Source organism: Salmo salar, unplaced genomic scaffold (genome assembly GCF_905237065.1).
Source record: "Salmo salar unplaced genomic scaffold, Ssal_v3.1, whole genome shotgun sequence".
Taxonomy (NCBI): Eukaryota; Metazoa; Chordata; class Actinopteri; order Salmoniformes; family Salmonidae; genus Salmo; species Salmo salar.
In genome coordinates, this window is record NW_025549395.1 from 41134 (window position 1) to 61174 (window position 20041).

At 49.6% G+C, this 20041-nt stretch overlaps 2 protein-coding genes across 2 annotated transcripts in view; one reads left to right on the forward strand and one right to left on the reverse strand.

The window, feature by feature from the left end:
• The window catches only part of LOC106595358 (F-box only protein 10), a 29142-nt gene extending 20621 nt beyond the window's left edge, over window positions 1–8521 (forward strand). The window contains 6 exon segments of the mRNA XM_045713300.1: window positions 764–916; window positions 1121–1417; window positions 5517–5827; window positions 5934–6121; window positions 6608–6656; window positions 6659–8521. Of these exon segments, the coding sequence (XP_045569256.1) occupies window positions 764–916; window positions 1121–1417; window positions 5517–5827; window positions 5934–6121; window positions 6608–6656; window positions 6659–6799 (1139 nt within the window). The 3' untranslated portion in view covers window positions 6800–8521.
• Window positions 8522–8789: 268 nt separating this feature from the next.
• The window catches only part of LOC106595359 (DNA-directed RNA polymerase I subunit RPA49), a 33128-nt gene continuing 21876 nt past the window's right edge, over window positions 8790–20041 (reverse strand). Inside the window, exons 11-12 of the mRNA XM_045713301.1 lie at window positions 10020–10151; window positions 8790–9256 (exon numbers count right to left, since the gene is read on the reverse strand). Of these exons, the coding sequence (XP_045569257.1) occupies window positions 9091–9256; window positions 10020–10151 (298 nt within the window). The 3' untranslated portion in view covers window positions 8790–9090. The remainder of the gene's footprint in view (window positions 9257–10019; window positions 10152–20041) is intronic.

The following is a 20041-nucleotide window of genomic DNA, read 5'->3' on the forward strand; positions in this document are numbered from 1 at the left end:
ACACACACAGCAACACACACACACACACACACACACACACACACACACACACACACACACAGCAAACACACACACAGCAACACACCCACACACACAGCAACACACACACCCACAGCAACACACACACAGCAACACACACACACACCCAGCAACACACACACACGCAGCAACACACACAGCAACACACACACACACACAGCAACACACACACACACAGCAACACACACACAGCAACACACACACACACACACACAGCAACACATACACAGCAACACACACAGCAGCACACACACACACACAGCAGCACACACACACACACACACACAGCAACACACACACAGCAACACACCCAGCAACACACACACACACACACACAGCAGCACACACACACACACACACACACACACACAGCAACACACACACAGCAACACACACAGCAACACACACACAGCGACACACACACAGCAACACACACACACACACACACAGCAACACACACACAGCAACACACACACAGCAGCCTGCACAGCGTCTTGACTGAAATGTGAAAGTGCTCTATGAATGAAATATATAATCAGTGACCATTATGTAAATGCAGGTTATTTAATGCTATCTATCCCTTCTCCCTCCCTCCCTCCCTCCACCCTCCCCTCCTCCCCTCCCTCCACCCTCCCCTCCCTCCCTCCCTCCCTCCCTCCCTCCCTCCCTCCCTCCCTCCCCTCCTCCCCTCCTCCCTCCTCCTCCCCTCCTCCCCTCCCTCCAGAGAATGTGATCAGGGAGAACCAGTGGGGGGGTGCAGACATCAGGCGGGGGGGCGACCCGGTCCTGAGGAATAACTACATCTGTCATGGCTACTCTGACGGAGTGGTGGTGGGGGAGAGAGGCCGTGGACTCATAGAGGAAAACCACATCTACAGTGAGTAATACACTTCCTGTTCGCTGACATCACTTCCTGTCTTCCTCTCCTCCTCCTCTCTGTCATGGCTACTCTGACGGAGTGGTGGTGGGGGAGAGAGGCCGTGGACTCATAGAATGATACCATATCTACAGTGAGTAATACACACACACTTCCTGTTCGCTGACAGCACTTCCTGTTCTCCTCTCCTTTCCCTTCTCCTAGGCAACAAGGGCTGTGGTGTGTGGTTGATGTCCTCCAGCCTCCCTCAGCTGTTGGGAAACTACATTACCCATAACCGCATGTACGGGCTGGCCGTGTTCTGCCGAAAGGACCCTGACGGGGGCGGGACCAGGGAAGGGGGGCAGGAGGGAGGAGGAGGAAGAGGACAGGAGAACTTCCATGAGGAAGGAGAGCTGCTGGCGTGGGAAGGTGACCTTGACATCGAGTACGAACGTCTCTGCGCCGGGTACTCCAGCAGCTCGGCTCTGGTGGAGGGAAACTGCATTAGCCGCAATGGAGGTGAGACTGTAGACACTGTAGAGCCGCAATGGAGGTGAGACTGTAGACACTGTAGAGCCACAATGGAGGTGAGACTATAGACACTGTAGAGCCGCAATGGAGGTGAGACTGTAGACACTGTAGAGCCGCAATGGAGGTGAGACTGTAGACACTGTAGAGCCGCAATGGAGGAGAGACTGTAGACACTGTAGAGCCGCAATGGAGGTGACACTGTAGAGCCGCAATGGAGGTGAGACTGTAGACACTGTAGAGCCGCAATGGAGGTGAGACTGTAGACACTGTAGAGCCGCAATGGAGGTGAGACTGTGGACACTAGAGCCACAATGGAGGTGAGACTGTAGACACTGTAGAGCCGCAATGGAGGTGAGACTGTAGACACTGTAGAGCCGCAATGGAGGTGAGACTGTAGACACTGTAGAGCCGCAATGGAGGTGAGACTGTAGACACTGTAGAGCCGCAATGGAGGTGAGACTGTAGACACTGTAGAGCCTCAATGGAGGTGAGACTGTAGACACTGTAGAGCCGCAATGGAGGAGAGACTGTAGACACTGTAGAGCCGCAATGGAGGTGAGACTAGACAACGTAGAGCCGCAATGGAGGTGAGACTAGACACTGTAGAGCCGCAATGGAGGTGAGACTGTAGACACTGTAGACACTGTAGAGCCACAATGGAGGCTGAAAACTGCCTAACCAGCTCTGCTAGGGCCAGTAAGATGGTCAGAGTGAGCTGTTCTCTCGTTTGTGTCTGGAAGTAGCTAGCACGTTAGCCAGTTAGCTTGGGTGTTTGACTGCCGTTGTGAGGTCAGAACGCTCAGATCAACCCTACTGCAGCTGGTTCCACCGTTGGGGTTCCAGGACAGAGAAGAGCTTGGACTGGGCTGAGCGGGAGCTGCCTTCCTGTAGGGGTGGGAGGGCCTAGAGATCAGAGGTGGCAGAACAGACTGCTCAAGTTTTTAAATATTTTTTATTTAACGAGGCAAGTCAGTTAATGAACAAATTGTTATTTACAATGACGGCCTAGGGAACAGTGGGTTTAACTTCCTTGTTCAGGGGCAAAACGACAGATTTTTACCTTGTCAGCTCGGGGATTCGATCTAGCAACCTTTCGGTTACTGGCCCAACGCTCTAACCACTAGGCTACCTGCCGCCCCAGGCTGGGGTGTAGGGTTTGAGCATAGCCTGAAGGTAGGGAGGGGGCAGTTCCTCTTGCTGCTCTGTAGGGAAGCACCGTGGTCTGGTAGTGGATGTGAGCTTCGACTGGAAGCCAGGGGAGTGTGCAGAGGAGTGGGGTAACATGGGAGAATTTGGGAAGGTTGAACTCCAGGTGGGCTGCTGCGTTCTGGGCAAGTTGCAGGGGTTTGATGACACAAGCGGGAAGCCCAGCCAACAGCCAGTTCCAGTCGTCCAGACGGGATATGAGGATTGTCTGTATTTGGACCTGCTCCACTTCCTGTGTGAGGTAGGGTCGTACTCTACGGATGTTGTAGAGCATGAAACTGCAGGACATGGTCACTGCTGTGATGTTTGCAGAGAACGAGTGTTGTCCAGGGTCACGCCAAGGTTATTTACACTCTGGGAGGGCGACACTGTGGTGCTGTCAGCCGTGATGGATTGGTCCTTCAGCCTGCAGGCCTTCCCCGGGAGGAAGAGCAGCTCTGTCTCGTCGAGGTTGAGCTTGACGTGGTGGGCCAACATCCAAGCTGAGATATCTGCCAGGCACTCAGAGATGCGTGTTGCCACCTGGGTGTCAGAAAGGGGGAGGGAAGGAGAAGAGTTGTTGAGTGTCATCCTCATAGCAGTGATAGGTCATATACGGTTTTTTGTTGTTGTCATATAGTTGTATTGATGCACGGACTGGTTTGGGTTTTTACTTTACCATCTATACCTTGCATTTGAACGTCTGGTTTGTTAAATGTGATACGCAGTGTTGTAACGTCCATTTTTTTTTTTTAGTTTACTTCTTCTCTCCAGTCTCTCCACACAGACCTAGCCACCTCTCCTGTCACTCAAGGAGAGCATTTGCTGTTCCTCAACCAGGAGCCACTTGCGTTCAGTCTGCATGGTCAATGCGACACATACAACTACTGTTGATGACAACGATGCAGTTGTCACTTTGCTTCTTAAATATAAATCTACTAGTATCCTAGAAATTACACTATTAGCTTGTGTTTCTTACATCTGCTAACTGCTAGTTTGTCTTTTCTTAGCAAGACGTTCCTAAATCTTGTTAGCCGCTAATGCTAATCGCTAGCTAGTTAGCTAGTAAATGTACTGAGTCAGAACAAGTGTAGTTAGCGATACAGCCTGATAATAACAGAGATGGTGTAGACCTAAATCAGCATGTTGTTTGTGCAACAGTGTCTTCTAAATTAAAGAGGTAAACGCATAGTAAGAATACGTTAGCTACATGATGTAGCTAAGAGAAAACATTCAATGTAGCCCAAGATTATAGGGTCCCCTAGGAAACACCTATCAACACATTAGTTCCTACCCTGTCACTTTGATGTTGGCATTTTCATTCGTTGTCACGTCCAACAACACTGTATTCAAAGTGCCCCCTATTATATTCTAACCAAATAATGAGAATAAACATTATATTCCCAACAGTTCACCCAAGTGTTTTGCTCTAAATCTCATATCACGCGGCTCTACGTGGCAATGAGGAAAAAACTATCTCAAATGCAGAAATTGATGAAAAATGACGACTTTGTTTTGTTCTATACTGTTCAATTCAACTTCAACCCAATCAGAATGGAGAAAGACACATTGAAATCACTTAGAATGTATGTCTTGCCACCCAAGGGCCACGCACTACTCATAAAGCACATTTACAACTTCTATTATACAATTTTTTTTTAAAACATCAAATACCGTCAATTTTTACCGTGATATAATATTTTGGCCATATCGCCCAGCCCCATGTGAGGATATGACAGAGCTGAGTGACTTGGTGTGTAGAGAGGAGAGGAGAGGTCCTTCATCATAGCAGTGATATGACAGAGCTGAGTGACTTGGTGTGTAGAGAGAAGAGGAGAGGTCCTTCATCATAGCAGTGATATGACAGAGCTGAGTGACTTGGTGTGTAGAGAGAAGAGGAGAGGTCCTTCATCATAGCAGTGATATGACAGAGCTGAGTGACTTGGTGTGTAGAGAGGAGAGGAGAGGTCCTTCATCATAGCAGTGATATGACAGAGCTGAGTGACTTGGTGTGTAGAGAGAAGAGGAGAGGTCCTTCATCATAGCAGTGATATGACAGAGCTGAGTGACTTGGTGTGTAGAGAGAAGAGGAGAGGTCCTTCATCATAGCAGTGATATGACAGAGCTGAGTGACTTGGTGTGTAGAGAGAAGAGGAGAGGTCCTTCATCATAGCAGTGATATGACAGAGCTGAGTGACTTGGTGTGTAGAGAGAAGAGGAGAGGTCCTTCATCATAGCAGTGATATGACAGAGTTGAGTGACTTGGTGTGTAGAGAGAAGAGGAGAGGTCCTTCATCATAGCAGTGATATGACAGAGCTGAGTGACTTGGTGTGTAGAGAGAAGAGGAGAGGTCCTTCATCATAGCAGTGATATGACAGAGCTGAGTGACTTGGTGTGTAGAGAGAAGAGGAGAGGTCCTTCATCATAGCAGTGATATGACAGAGCTGAGTGACTTGGTGTGTAGAGAGGAGAGGAGAGGTCCTTCATCATAGCAGTGATATGACAGAGCTGAGTGACTTGGTGTGTAGAGAGAAGAGGAGAGGTCCTTCATCATAGCAGTGATATGACAGAGCTGAGTGACTTGGTGTGTAGAGAGAAGAGGAGAGGTCCTTCATCATAGCAGTGATATGACAGAGCTGAGTGACTTGGTGTGTAGAGAGAAGAGGAGAGGTCCTTCATCATAGCAGTGATATGACAGAGCTGAGTGACTTGGTGTGTAGAGAGAAGAGGAGAGGTCCTTCATCATAGCAGTGATATGACAGAGCTGAGTGACTTGGTGTGTAGAGAGAAGAGGAGAGGTCCTTCATCATAGCAGTGATATGACAGAGCTGAGTGACTTGGTGTGTAGAGAGAAGAGGAGAGGTCCTTCATCAGTGTAACAAACTCTCTTTCTCTCTCCAGCGGTTGGTTTGTACGTGAAGAGCAGTGAACCGCTGAATGTCGTCGCCAACCTAGTGAACGGTAACCGTGGCGCCGGTGTCGCCGTGCTACAGAGCGGTCAGCTGACTCGACTAGTCGCTAACTGCGTCCGTGGAAACGGTCGCGGCGGCGTCACCGTGGAGAGGGAGTGTCGGGTGGAACTCCGCGGCAACGGTGTGTATGACAACGGCGGCCATGGCGTTAGTTTCCGGGGCGACGGACAGGTGGTGGAGAACGACGTGGTGGGTAACCGCGGTTACGGGATACGGTTGACGGACAGCGCCGACGTCAAGGTGAGCTGGACACACACACACACACACACACACACACACACACCATATCACCATCACCCTGGGAATGAAATAAGTACTTTGTGTGTGTGTGTGTGTGTGTGTGTAGGTGTTGCGTAATCGAGTCCAGCCAGTGCAGGGGTGTGGCATCGCCGTGCTGGGGCCGGCAAAGGCCGTCGTCCACGACAACCTGGTGTTCCAGGGTCACCCCGGCAACGTCAAACCCCCGCTACACCGCGACCCCGGCAACGACGGCAGCGCACTGCGCAACAACAGCGTGCTGAAACATAGCAACAGGTAGCTTAGCAACCCACTTTCAATGCTACTCACCAAGTCCTTCTAGCTAGTTAATGGGTTAATACATTTTACCTCTCCTCTTCCCTCATCCCTTCTCCTTCCCTCATCCCGTTTCCTCTCCTCTTCCCTCTTCCCATTTCCTCTCCTCTTCCCTCATCCCTTCTCTCCTCTTCCCATTTCCTCTCCTCTTCCCTCATCCCTTCTCCTTCCCTCATCCCTTCTCTCCTCTTCCCTCATCCCTTCTCCTTCCCTCATCCCGTTTCCTCTCCTCTTCCCTCATCCCTTCTCCTTCCCCCATCCCGTTTCCTCTCCTCTTCCCTCATCCCTTCTCCTTCCCTCATCCCGTTTCCTCTCCTCTTCCCGTTTCCTCTCCTCTTCCCTCATCCCGTTTCCTCTCCTCTTCCCTCATCCCTTCTCCTTCCCTCATCCCGTTTCCTCTCCTCTCCATCCTCCACCACTCCCCCCCTCTCTGCTCTCTCCTGCCAGGACATGTTCCTCTGCCCCTCCCTGGGTTTTGGAGAACCCTCCCCCGCCCCCCTCTCTGACCGTCCCTCATACCTCCCCTCCTCCGCCTCCTATCACCCCTCCCACTTTGTCAATTCCATGACTACCAGGATCACGGCCACCGTCGAGAGCGGTTGCCACAACAACGGCAGCGTTTTCTGCACCATCCTCTGAGGCCCTGGCAACCAGCCCGCCTAGCAACCCCGCCCTGAAGACGGATTGGATGACCTCCTCACCAGGGGTCAAGAGTTCTCCTGTCCCGAGACATTCTGTTTTCTTAAACATTCCTCTGACATTTTGATCTAGGAACACTTGGACTCTGCAGATGTTGTGGAATGGCTGGCTGGACACAGAACGTTGTCCTCCACGGGGGTTCTAGAACGTTGTCCTCCACGGGGGTTCTAGAACGTTGTCCTCCCCGGGGGTTCTAGAACGTTGTCCTCCCCGGGGGTTCTAGAACGTTGTCCTCCCCGGGGTTCTAGAACGTTGTCCTCCACGGGGGTTCTAGAACGTTGTCCTCCACAGGGGTTCTAGAACGTTGTCCTCCCCGGGGGTTCTAGAACGTTGTCCTCCACGGGGGTTCTAGAACGTTGTCCTCCCCGGGGGTTCTAGAACGTTGTCCTCCCGGGGGTTCTAGAACATTGTCCTCCCCGGGGGTTCTAGAACGTTGTCCTCCCCGGGGGTTCTAGAACGTTGTCCTCCCCGGGGGTTCTAGAACGTTGTCCTCCACAGGGGTTCTAGAACGTTGTCCTCCCCGGGGGTTCTAGAACTTTGTCCTCCACAGGGGTTCTAGAAGTGTCATTGAGCTATGAGATCCCCACTACTGGAGGAGCTTCTATGCAGCTTCTATATTACTTCTATACAGAACCAACTCTCACTATACAACATTTACCACTGTGACTGGTGTGGTGTCATGTGACTGGTGTGGTGTCACGGACAGTATCATGTGACTGGTGTGGTGTCATGTGACTGGTGTGGTGTCACGGACAGTATCATGTGACTGGTGTGGTGTCATGTGACTGGTGTGGTGTCACGGACAGTATCATGTGACTGGTGTGGTGTCATGTGACTGGTGTGGTGTCACGGACAGTATCATGTGACTGGTGTGGTATCATGGACAGTATCATGTGACTGGTGTGGTATCATGTGACTGGTGTGGTGTCATGGACAGTGTCATGTGACTGGTGTGGTGTCACGGACAGTATCATGTGACTGGTGTGGTATCATGGACAGTATCATGTGACTGTTGTGGTATCATGTGACTGTTGTGGTATCATGTGACTGGTGTGGTGTCATGTGACTGGTGTGGTGTCACGGACAGTATCATGTGACTGGTGTGGTGTCATGGACAGTGTCATGTGACTGGTGTGGTGTCATGGACAGTGTCATGTGACTGGTGTGGTATCATGTGACTGGTGTGGTATCATGGACAGTATCATGTGACTGGTGTGGTGTCATGGACAGTGTCATGTGACTGGTGTGGTATCATGTGACTGGTGTGGTATCATGGACAGTATCATGTGACTGGTGTGGTGTCATGGACAGTGTCATGTGACTGGTGTGGTATCATGTGACAGTATCATGTGACTGGTGTGGTGTCATGGACAGTGTCATGTGACTGGTGTGGTGTCATGTGACTGGTGTGGTATCATGTGACTGGTGTGGTGTCATGTGACTGGTGTGGTATCATGGACAGTATCATGTGACATCAGTGGTTAGGGACTGGAGTTTTGCCTGACTAGGAATAACTCCTGGCATTAATAATGACAATATTCACGTTTCCTCACTGGAATGTCTTTTTACTGGGCTTCCTCACTTCTTCCAGACAGGTAATGTTCTGACGGAGCGGTATGAACTCACACTTTATTACATTAAAGGTTTTATTGGTTTACAGAATACTTTGTGATGAAGGTTTCTAGCGTCCATCTTTATCTCACCTGCTTTCCCTCTCTAGGAATATTTACCCTCTCTTCTTCCTCTCCCCTTCTCTCTTCCTCCTTACCCCTGTCTTCTTCTCCCTTCTCCTTCTACCCCTGTCTTCTTCTTCCTCTACCCCTCTCCCCCCCCTCTACTCCTTCCTTCCTTCCTTCCTTCCTTCCTTCCTTCCTTCCTTCCTTCCTTCCTTCCTTCCTTCCTTCCTTCCTTCCTTCCTTCCTTCCTTCCTTCCTTCCTTCCTTCCTTCCTTCCTTCCTTCCTTCCTTCCTTCCTTCCTTCCTTCCAACACCCTGACAGCATCATTACATGTTGGTACACCCAGAAGTACATTCATTTCCAATGAAAACACAGTGTTTGCGTCGCAGAGGCAGTGCGTACGGTGTGGGGCGTCAAACTGTCGACGGCTTGACAGAAACTGGTAGCAGAAGGTGAATGTTGAACTTTGGTCGCAGACATAACCAGACGTTGCTGCGAACTATTTTACTAAATGATGCTGTCGGTTGTGTTCGAGCGTTACCCTCGTCTTCCTCTTAATGCATTTTTTTGCGTTTGCGTATCTCTGTGAACTCTTGGTATTTGACGAGGGGCAGCACCAGAGAGGCCAGTCTGTTGTCCGCTGCCGACCCGTCGTCATCCCCCTTCACACAGCCATGTCTGACCAGGGTCAGCCCCATCGACTTGGCCACCTCCACCATCCTACACACACACAGACAGAGACAGAGAGAGACAGAGACAGAGAGAGAGAGAGACAGAGAGACAGAGACAGAGAGACAGAGACAGAGAGAGAGACAGAGAGAGAGACAGAGAGAGAGACAGAGAGAGAGACAGAGAGAGACAGAGAGAGAGAGACAGAGAGAGAGACAGAGACAGAGAGAGAGACAGAGAGAGAGACAGAGAGAGAGAGACAGAGAGAGAGAGAGAGAAAAGATCAGTAACACTGTTGCTTTTGTGTTTAAGAGGTGTCTCTCTCTCCAGGTCTCTGTGACCCCCAGGTCTCTGTGACCCCCAGGTCTCTTACCGTTTCTCTGTGACCCCCAGGTCTCTGTGACCCTTCAGGTCTCTTACCGTTTCTCTGTGACCCCCAGGTCTCTTACCGTTTCTCTGTGACCCCCCCAGGTCTCTGTGACCCCCAGGTCTCTTACCGTTTCTCTGTGACCCCCAGGTCTCTTACCGTTTCTCTGTGACCCCCAGGTCTCTTACCGTTTCTCTGTGACCCCCAGGTCTCTGTGACCCCCAGGTCTCTTACCGTTTCTCTGTGACCCCCAGGTCTCTCTTACCGTTTCTCTGTGACCCCCCAGGTCTCTGTGACCCCCAGGTCTCTGTGACCCCCCCAGGTCTCTGTGACCCCCAGGTCTCTGTGACCCCCAGGTCTCTCTTACCGTTTCTCTGTGACCCCCCAGGTCTCTGTGACCCCCAGGTCTCTCTTACCGTTTCTCTGTGACCCCCAGGTCTCTCTTACCGTTTCTCTGTGACCCCCAGGTCTCTGTGTAACAGTGTGAGGTCAGCGGTCATGTCTCCCATGTGGAGCAGCAGGGCCAGGCAGTACGCTGCTACCTTCACACGCATCGACGTAGACACCACGTTCTGCACCCTACACACACACACACACACACACACACACACACACACACATCAGTAACGTTCTGCACCCTACACACACACACACACACACACACACACATCAGTAACGTTCTGCACCCTACACACACACACACACACATCAGTAACGTTCTGCACCCTACACACACACACGCATCAGTAACGTTCTGCACCCTACACACACACACACACACACTAGTAATGTTCTGCACCCTACACACATATACACCAATGAAGCTACTGCATTTAACTAGATCTGTTTTAAACTCAGAGTAGGGAAAGGAGAGCTCTATTCCCTATGTAGGGTGGCTATGTAGGGTGCTATGTAGGGCGCTATTTGAGAAGCAGACGATCTATGGTCCCGGGTCAAAAGTCATACACTCTATCTATCTATCTATCTATCTATCTACATCTCTATCTACATCTCTATCTATAAGGGCGTAGGGTGCCAGTGAGTGGACAGCTACCTGCCGTTATTGAAGGTCTATCTATCTATCTATAAGGGCGTAGGGTGCCAGTGAGTGGACAGCTACCTGCCGTTATTGAAGGTCTATCTATCTATCTATAAGGGCGTAGGGTGCCAGTGAGTGGACAGCTACCTGCCGTTATTGAAGGTCTATCTATCTATCTATAAGGGCGTAGGGTGCCAGTGAGTGGACAGCTACCTGCCGTTATTGAAGGTCTATCTATCTATCTATAAGGGCGTAGGGTGCCAGTGAGTGGACAGCTACCTGCCGTTATTGAAGGTCTATCTATCTATCTATAAGGGCGTAGGGTGCCAGTGAGTGGACAGCTACCTGCCGTTATTGAAGGTCTATCTATCTATCTATAAGGGCGTAGGGTGCCAGTGAGTGGACAGCTACCTGCCGTTATTGAAGGTCTATCTATCTATCTATAAGGGCGTAGGGTGCCAGTGAGTGGACAGCTACCTGCCGTTATTGAAGGTCTATCTATCTATCTATAAGGCGTAGGGTGCCAGTGAGTGGACAGCTACCTGCCGTTATTGAAGGTCTATCTATCTATCTATCTATAAGGGCGTAGGGTGCCAGTGAGTGGACAGCTACCTGCCGTTATTGAAGGTCTATCTATCTATAAGGGCGTAGGGTGCCAGTGAGTGGACAGCTACCTGCCGTTATTGAAGGTCTATCTATCTATCTATCTATAAGGGCGTAGGGTGCCAGTGAGTGGACAGCTACCTGCCGTTATTGAAGGTCTATCTATCTATCTATAAGGGCGTAGGGTGCCAGTGAGTGGACAGCTACCTGCCGTTATTGAAGGTCTATCTATCTATCTATAAGGGCGTAGGGTGCCAGTGAGTGGACAGCTACCTGCCGTTATTGAAGGTCTATCTATCTATCTATAAGGGCGTAGGGTGCCAGTGAGTGGACAGCTACCTGCCGTTATTGAAGGTCTATCTATCTATCTATAAGGGCGTAGGGTGCCAGTGAGTGGACAGCTACCTGCCGTTATTGAAGGTCTATCTATCTATCTATCTATAAGGGCGTAGGGTGCCAGTGAGTGGACAGCTACCTGCCGTTATTGAAGGTCTATCTATCTATCTATCTATAAGGGCGTAGGGTGCCAGTGAGTGGACAGCTACCTGCCGTTATTGAAGGTCTATCTATCTATCTATAAGGGCGTAGGGTGCCAGTGAGTGGACAGCTACCTGCCGTTATTGAAGGTCTATCTATCTATCTATAAGGGCGTAGGGTGCCAGTGAGTGGACAGCTACCTGCCGTTATTGAAGGTCTATCTATCTATCTATAAGGGCGTAGGGTGCCAGTGAGTGGACAGCTACCTGCCGTTATTGAAGGTCTATCTATAAGGGCGTAGGGTGCCAGTGAGTGGACAGCTACCTGCCGTTATTGAAGGTCTATCTATCTATCTATAAGGGCGTAGGGTGCCAGTGAGTGGACAGCTACCTGCCGTTATTGAAGGTCTATCTATCTATCTATCTATCTATAAGGGCGTAGGGTGCCAGTGAGTGGACAGCTACCTGCCGTTATTGAAGGATCTATCTATCTATCTATCTATAAGGGCGTAGGGTGCCAGTGAGTGGACAGCTACCTGCCGTTATTGAAGGTCTATCTATCTATCTATAAGGGCGTAGGGTGCCAGTGAGTGGACAGCTACCTGCCGTTATTGAAGGTATCTATCTATCTATAAGGGCGTAGGGTGCCAGTGAGTGGACAGCTACCTGCCGTTATTGAAGGTCTATCTATCTATCTATCTATAAGGGCGTAGGGTGCCAGTGAGTGGACAGCTACCTGCCGTTATTGAAGGTCTATCTATCTATCTATAAGGGCGTAGGGTGCCAGTGAGTGGACAGCTACCTGCCGTTATTGAAGGTCTATCTATCTATCTATCTATAAGGGCGTAGGGTGCCAGTGAGTGGACAGCTACCTGCCGTTATTGAAGGTTCTATCTATCTATCTATAAGGGCGTAGGGTGCCAGTGAGTGGACAGCTACCTGCCGTTATTGAAGGTCTATCTATCTATCTATCTATAAGGGCGTAGGGTGCCAGTGAGTGGACAGCTACCTGCCGTTATTGAAGGTCTATCTATCTATCTATAAGGGCGTAGGGTGCCAGTGAGTGGACAGCTACCTGCCGTTATTGAAGGTCTATCTATCTATCTATCTATAAGGGCGTAGGGTGCCAGTGAGTGGACAGCTACCTGCCGTTATTGAAGGTTCTATCTATCTATCTATAAGGGCGTAGGGTGCCAGTGAGTGGACAGCTACCTGCCGTTATTGAAGGTCTATCTATCTATCTACTAAGGGCGTAGGGTGCCAGTGAGTGGACAGCTACCTGCCGTTATTGAAGGTCTATCTATCTATCTATAAGGGCGTAGGGTGCCAGTGAGTGGACAGCTACCTGCCGTTATTGAAGGTCTATCTATCTATCTATAAGGGCGTAGGGTGCCAGTGAGTGGACAGCTACCTGCCGTTATTGAAGGTCTATCTATCTATCTATAAGGGCGTAGGGTGCCAGTGAGTGGACAGCTACCTGCCGTTATTGAAGGTCTATCTATCTATCTATAAGGGCGTAGGGTGCCAGTGAGTGGACAGCTACCTGCCGTTATTGAAGGTCTATCTATCTATCTATAAGGGCGTAGGGTGCCAGTGAGTGGACAGCTACCTGCCGTTATTGAAGGTCTATCTATCTATCTATAAGGGCGTAGGGTGCCAGTGAGTGGACAGCTACCTGCCGTTATTGAAGGTCTATCTATCTATCTATAAGGGCGTAGGGTGCCAGTGAGTGGACAGCTACCTGCCGTTATTGAAGGTCTATCTATCTATCTATAAGGGCGTAGGGTGCCAGTGAGTGGACAGCTACCTGCCGTTATTGAAGGTCTATCTATCTATCTATAAGGGCGTAGGGTGCCAGTGAGTGGACAGCTACCTGCCGTTATTGAAGGTCTATCTATCTATCTATAAGGGCGTAGGGTGCCAGTGAGTGGACAGCTACCTGCCGTTATTGAAGGTCTATCTATCTATCTATAAGGGCGTAGGGTGCCAGTGAGTGGACAGCTACCTGCCGTTATTGAAGGTCTATCTATCTATCTATAAGGGCGTAGGGTGCCAGTGAGTGGACAGCTACCTGCCGTTATTGAAGGTCTATCTATCTATCTATAAGGGCGTAGGGTGCCAGTGAGTGGACAGCTACCTGCCGTTATTGAAGGTCTATCTATCTATCTATAAGGGCGTAGGGTGCCAGTGAGTGGACAGCTACCTGCCGTTATTGAAGGTCTATCTATCTATCTATAAGGGCGTAGGGTGCCAGTGAGTGGACAGCTACCTGCCGTTATTGAAGGTCTATCTATCTATCTATAAGGGCGTAGGGTGCCAGTGAGTGGACAGCTACCTGCCGTTATTGAAGGTCTATCTATCTATCTATATAGGGCGTAGGGTGCCAGTGAGTGGACAGCTACCTGCCGTTATTGAAGGTCTATCTATCTATCTATAAGGGCGTAGGGTGCCAGTGAGTGGACAGCTACCTGCCGTTATTGAAGGTCTATCTATCTATCTATAAGGGCGTAGGGTGCCAGTGAGTGGACAGCTACCTGCCGTTATTGAAGGATCTATCTATCTATCTATAAGGGCGTAGGGTGCCAGTGAGTGGACAGCTACCTGCCGTTATTGAAGGTATCTATCTATCTATCTATAAGGGCGTAGGGTGCCAGTGAGTGGACAGCTACCTGCCGTTATTGAAGGTTATCTATCTATCTATCTATAAGGGCGTAGGGTGCCAGTGAGTGGACAGCTACCTGCCGTTATTGAAGGTCTATCTATCTATCTATAAGGGCGTAGGGTGCCAGTGAGTGGACAGCTACCTGCCGTTATTGAAGGTCTATCTATCTATCTATAAGGGCGTAGGGTGCCAGTGAGTGGACAGCTACCTGCCGTTATTGAAGGTCTATCTATCTATCTATAAGGGCGTAGGGTGCCAGTGAGTGGACAGCTACCTGCCGTTATTGAAGGTCTATCTATCTATCTATAAGGGCGTAGGGTGCCAGTGAGTGGACAGCTACCTGCCGTTATTGAAGGTCTATCTATCTATCTATAAGGGCGTAGGGTGCCAGTGAGTGGACAGCTACCTGCCGTTATTGAAGGTCTATCTATCTATCTATAAGGGCGTAGGGTGCCAGTGAGTGGACAGCTACCTGCCGTTATTGAAGGTCTATCTATCTATCTATAAGGGCGTAGGGTGCCAGTGAGTGGACAGCTACCTGCCGTTATTGAAGGTCTATCTATCTATCTATAAGGGCGTAGGGTGCCAGTGAGTGGACAGCTACCCGCCGTTATTGAAGGTCTATCTATCTATCTATAAGGGCGTAGGGTGCCAGTGAGTGGACAGCTACCTGCCGTTATTGAAGGTCTATCTATCTATCTATAAGGGCGTAGGGTGCCAGTGAGTGGACAGCTACCTGCCGTTATTGAAGGTCTATCTATCTATCTATAAGGGCGTAGGGTGCCAGTGAGTGGACAGCTACCTGCCGTTATTGAAGGTCTATCTATCTATCTATAAGGGCGTAGGGTGCCAGTGAGTGGACAGCTACCTGCCGTTATTGAAGGTCTATCTATCTATCTATAAGGGCGTAGGGTGCCAGTGAGTGGACAGCTACCTGCCGTTATTGAAGGTCTATCTATCTATCTATAAGGGCGTAGGGTGCCAGTGAGTGGACAGCTACCTGCCGTTATTGAAGGATCTATCTATCTATCTATAAGGGCGTAGGGTGCCAGTGAGTGGACAGCTACCTGCCGTTATTGAAGGTTATCTATCTATCTATCTATAAGGGCGTAGGGTGCCAGTGAGTGGACAGCTACCTGCCGTTATTGAAGGATCTATCTATCTATCTATAAGGGCGTAGGGTGCCAGTGAGTGGACAGCTACCTGCCGTTATTGAAGGTCTATCTATCTATCTATAAGGGCGTAGGGTGCCAGTGAGTGGACAGCTACCTGCCGTATTGAAGGTCTATCTATCTATCTATAAGGGCGTAGGGTGCCAGTGAGTGGACAGCTACCTGCCGTTATTGAAGGTATCTATCTATCTATAAGGGCGTAGGGTGCCAGTGAGTGGACAGCTACCTGCCGTTATTGAAGGATCTATCTATCTATCTATAAGGGCGTAGGGGTGCCAGTGAGTGGACAGCTACCTGCCGTTATTGAAGGTCTATCTATCTATCTATAAGGGCGTAGGGTGCCAGTGAGTGGACAGCTACCTGCCGTTATTGAAGGTCTATCTATCTATCTATCTATAAGGGCGTAGGGTGCCAGTGAGTGGACAGCTACCTGCCGTTATTGAAGGTTTCTATCTATCTATCTATAAGGGCGTAGGGTGCCAGTGAGTGGACAGCTACCTGCCGTTATTGAAGGTTATCTATCTATCTATCTATAAGGGCGTAGGGTGCCAGTGAGTGGACAGCTACCTGCCGTTATTGAAGGTTCTATCTATCTATAAGGGCGTAGGGTGCCAGTGAGTGGACAGCTACCTGCCGTTATTGAAGGTCTATCTATCTATCTATCTATAAGGGCGTAGGGTGCCAGTGAGTGGACAGCTACCTGCCGTTATTGAAGGTCTATCTATCTATCTATCTATAAGGGCGTAGGGTGCCAGTGAGTGGACAGCTACCTGCCGTTATTGAAGGTCTATCTATCTATCTATAAGGGCGTAGGGTGCCAGTGAGTGGACAGCTACCTGCCGTTATTGAAGGTCTATCTATCTATCTATAAGGGCGTAGGGTGCCAGTGAGTGGACAGCTACCTGCCGTTATTGAAGGTCTATCTATCTATCTATAAGGGCGTAGGGTGCCAGTGAGTGGACAGCTACCTGCCGTTATTGAAGGTCTATCTATCTATCTATAAGGGCGTAGGGTGCCAGTGAGTGGACAGCTACCTGCCGTTATTGAAGGTCTATCTATCTATCTATAAGGGCGTAGGGTGCCAGTGAGTGGACAGCTACCTGCCGTTATTGAAGGTCTATCTATCTATCTATAAGGGCGTAGGGTGCCAGTGAGTGGACAGCTACCTGCCGTTATTGAAGGTCTATCTATCTATCTATAAGGGCGTAGGGTGCCAGTGAGTGGACAGCTACCTGCCGTTATTGAAGGTCTATCTATCTATCTATAAGGGCGTAGGGTGCCAGTGAGTGGACAGCTACCTGCCGTTATTGAAGGTCTATCTATCTATCTATAAGGGCGTAGGGTGCCAGTGAGTGGACAGCTACCTGCCGTTATTGAAGGTCTATCTATCTATCTATAAGGGCGTAGGGTGCCAGTGAGTGGACAGCTACCTGCCGTTATTGAAGGTCTATCTATCTATCTATCTATAAGGGCGTAGGGTGCCAGTGAGTGGACAGCTACCTGCCGTTATTGAAGGATCTATCTATCTATCTATAAGGGCGTAGGGTGCCAGTGAGTGGACAGCTACCTGCCGTTATTGAAGGTCTATCTATCTATCTATAAGGGCGTAGGGTGCCAGTGAGTGGACAGCTACCTGCCGTTATTGAAGGTCTATCTATCTATCTATAAGGGCGTAGGGTGCCAGTGAGTGGACAGCTACCTGCCGTTATTGAAGGCTATCTATCTATCTATCTATAAGGGCGTAGGGTGCCAGTGAGTGGACAGCTACCTGCCGTTATTGAAGGTTATCTATCTATCTATCTATAAGGGCGTAGGGTGCCAGTGAGTGGACAGCTACCTGCCGTTATTGAAGGTCTATCTATCTATCTATAAGGGCGTAGGGTGCCAGTGAGTGGACAGCTACCTGCCGTTATTGAAGGTCTATCTATCTATCTATAAGGGCGTAGGGTGCCAGTGAGTGGACAGCTACCTGCCGTTATTGAAGGTCTATCTATCTATCTATAAGGGCGTAGGGTGCCAGTGAGTGGACAGCTACCTGCCGTTATTGAAGGTCTATCTATCTATCTATAAGGGCGTAGGGTGCCAGTGAGTGGACAGCTACCTGCCGTTATTGAAGGTCTATCTATCTATCTATAAGGGCGTAGGGTGCCAGTGAGTGGACAGCTACCTGCCGTTATTGAAGGTCTATCTATCTATCTATAAGGGCGTAGGGTGCCAGTGAGTGGACAGCTACCTGCCGTTATTGAAGGTCTATCTATCTATCTATAAGGGCGTAGGGTGCCAGTGAGTGGACAGCTACCTGCCGTTATTGAAGGTCTATCTATCTATCTATAAGGGCGTAGGGTGCCAGTGAGTGGACAGCTACCTGCCGTTATTGAAGGTCTATCTATCTATCTATAAGGGCGTAGGGTGCCAGTGAGTGGACAGCTACCTGCCGTTATTGAAGGTCTATCTATCTATCTATAAGGGCGTAGGGTGCCAGTGAGTGGACAGCTACCTGCCGTTATTGAAGGTCTATCTATCTATCTATAAGGGCGTAGGGTGCCAGTGAGTGGACAGCTACCTGCCGTTATTGAAGGTATCTATCTATCTATCTATAAGGGCGTAGGGTGCCAGTGAGTGGACAGCTACCTGCCGTTATTGAAGGTCTATCTATCTATCTATCTATAAGGGCGTAGGGTGCCAGTGAGTGGACAGCTACCTGCCGTTATTGAAGGTTATCTATCTATCTATCTATAAGGGCGTAGGGTGCCAGTGAGTGGACAGCTACCTGCCGTTATTGAAGGCATCTATCTATCTATCTATAAGGGCGTAGGGTGCCAGTGAGTGGACAGCTACCTGCCGTTATTGAAGGTCTATCTATCTATCTATCTATAAGGGCGTAGGGTGCCAGTGAGTGGACAGCTACCTGCCGTTATTGAAGGTCTATCTATCTATCTATCTATTATAGGGCGTAGGGTGCCAGTGAGTGGACAGCTACCTGCCGTTATTGAAGGTATCTATCTATCTATCTATAAGGGCGTAGGGTGCCAGTGAGTGGACAGCTACCTGCCGTTATTGAAGGTCTATCTATCTATCTATAAGGGCGTAGGGTGCCAGTGAGTGGACAGCTACCTGCCGTTATTGAAGGTCTATCTATCTATCTATAAGGGCGTAGGGTGCCAGTGAGTGGACAGCTACCTGCCGTTATTGAAGGTCTATCTATCTATCTATAAGGGCGTAGGGTGCCAGTGAGTGGACAGCTACCTGCCGTTATTGAAGGTCTATCTATCTATCTATAAGGGCGTAGGGTGCCAGTGAGTGGACAGCTACCTGCCGTTATTGAAGGTCTATCTATCTATCTATAAGGGCGTAGGGTGCCAGTGAGTGGACAGCTACCTGCCGTTATTGAAGGTCTATCTATCTATCTATAAGGGCGTAGGGTGCCAGTGAGTGGACAGCTACCTGCCGTTATTGAAGGTCTATCTATCTATCTATAAGGGCGTAGGGTGCCAGTGAGTGGACAGCTACCTGCCGTTATTGAAGGTCTATCTATCTATCTATAAGGGCGTAGGGTGCCAGTGAGTGGACAGCTACCTGCCGTTATTGAAGGTCTATCTATCTATCTATAAGGGCGTAGGGTGCCAGTGAGTGGACAGCTACCTGCCGTTATTGAAGGTCTATCTATCTATCTATAAGGGCGTAGGGTGCCAGTGAGTGGACAGCTACCTGCCGTTATTGAAGGTCTATCTATCTATCTATAAGGGCGTAGGGTGCCAGTGAGTGGACAGCTACCTGCCGTTATTGAAGGTCTATCTATCTATCTATAAGGGCGTAGGGTGCCAGTGAGTGGACAGCTACCTGCCGTTATTGAAGGTCTATCTATCTATCTATAAGGGCGTAGGGTGCCAGTGAGTGGACAGCTACCTGCCGTTATTGAAGGTCTATCTATCTATCTATAAGGGCGTAGGGTGCCAGTGAGTGGACAGCTACCTGCCGTTATTGAAGGTCTATCTATCTATCTATAAGGGCGTAGGGTGCCAGTGAGTGGACAGCTACCTGCCGTTATTGAAGGTTCTATCTATCTATCTATAAGGGCGTAGGGTGCCAGTGAGTGGACAGCTACCTGCCGTTATTGAAGGTCTATCTATCTATCTATAAGGGCGTAGGGTGCCAGTGAGTGGACAGCTACCTGCCGTTATTGAAGGTCTATCTATCTATCTATAAGGGCGTAGGGTGCCAGTGAGTGGACAGCTACCTGCCGTTATTGAAGGTCTATCTATCTATCTATAAGGGCGTAGGGTGCCAGTGAGTGGACAGCTACCTGCCGTTATTGAAGGTCTATCTATCTATCTATAAGGGCGTAGGGTGCCAGTGAGTGGACAGCTACCTGCCGTTATTGAAGGTCTATCTATCTATCTATAAGGGCGTAGGGTGCCAGTGAGTGGACAGCTACCTGCCGTTATTGAAGGTCTATCTATCTATCTATAAGGGCGTAGGGTGCCAGTGAGTGGACAGCTACCTGCCGTTATTGAAGG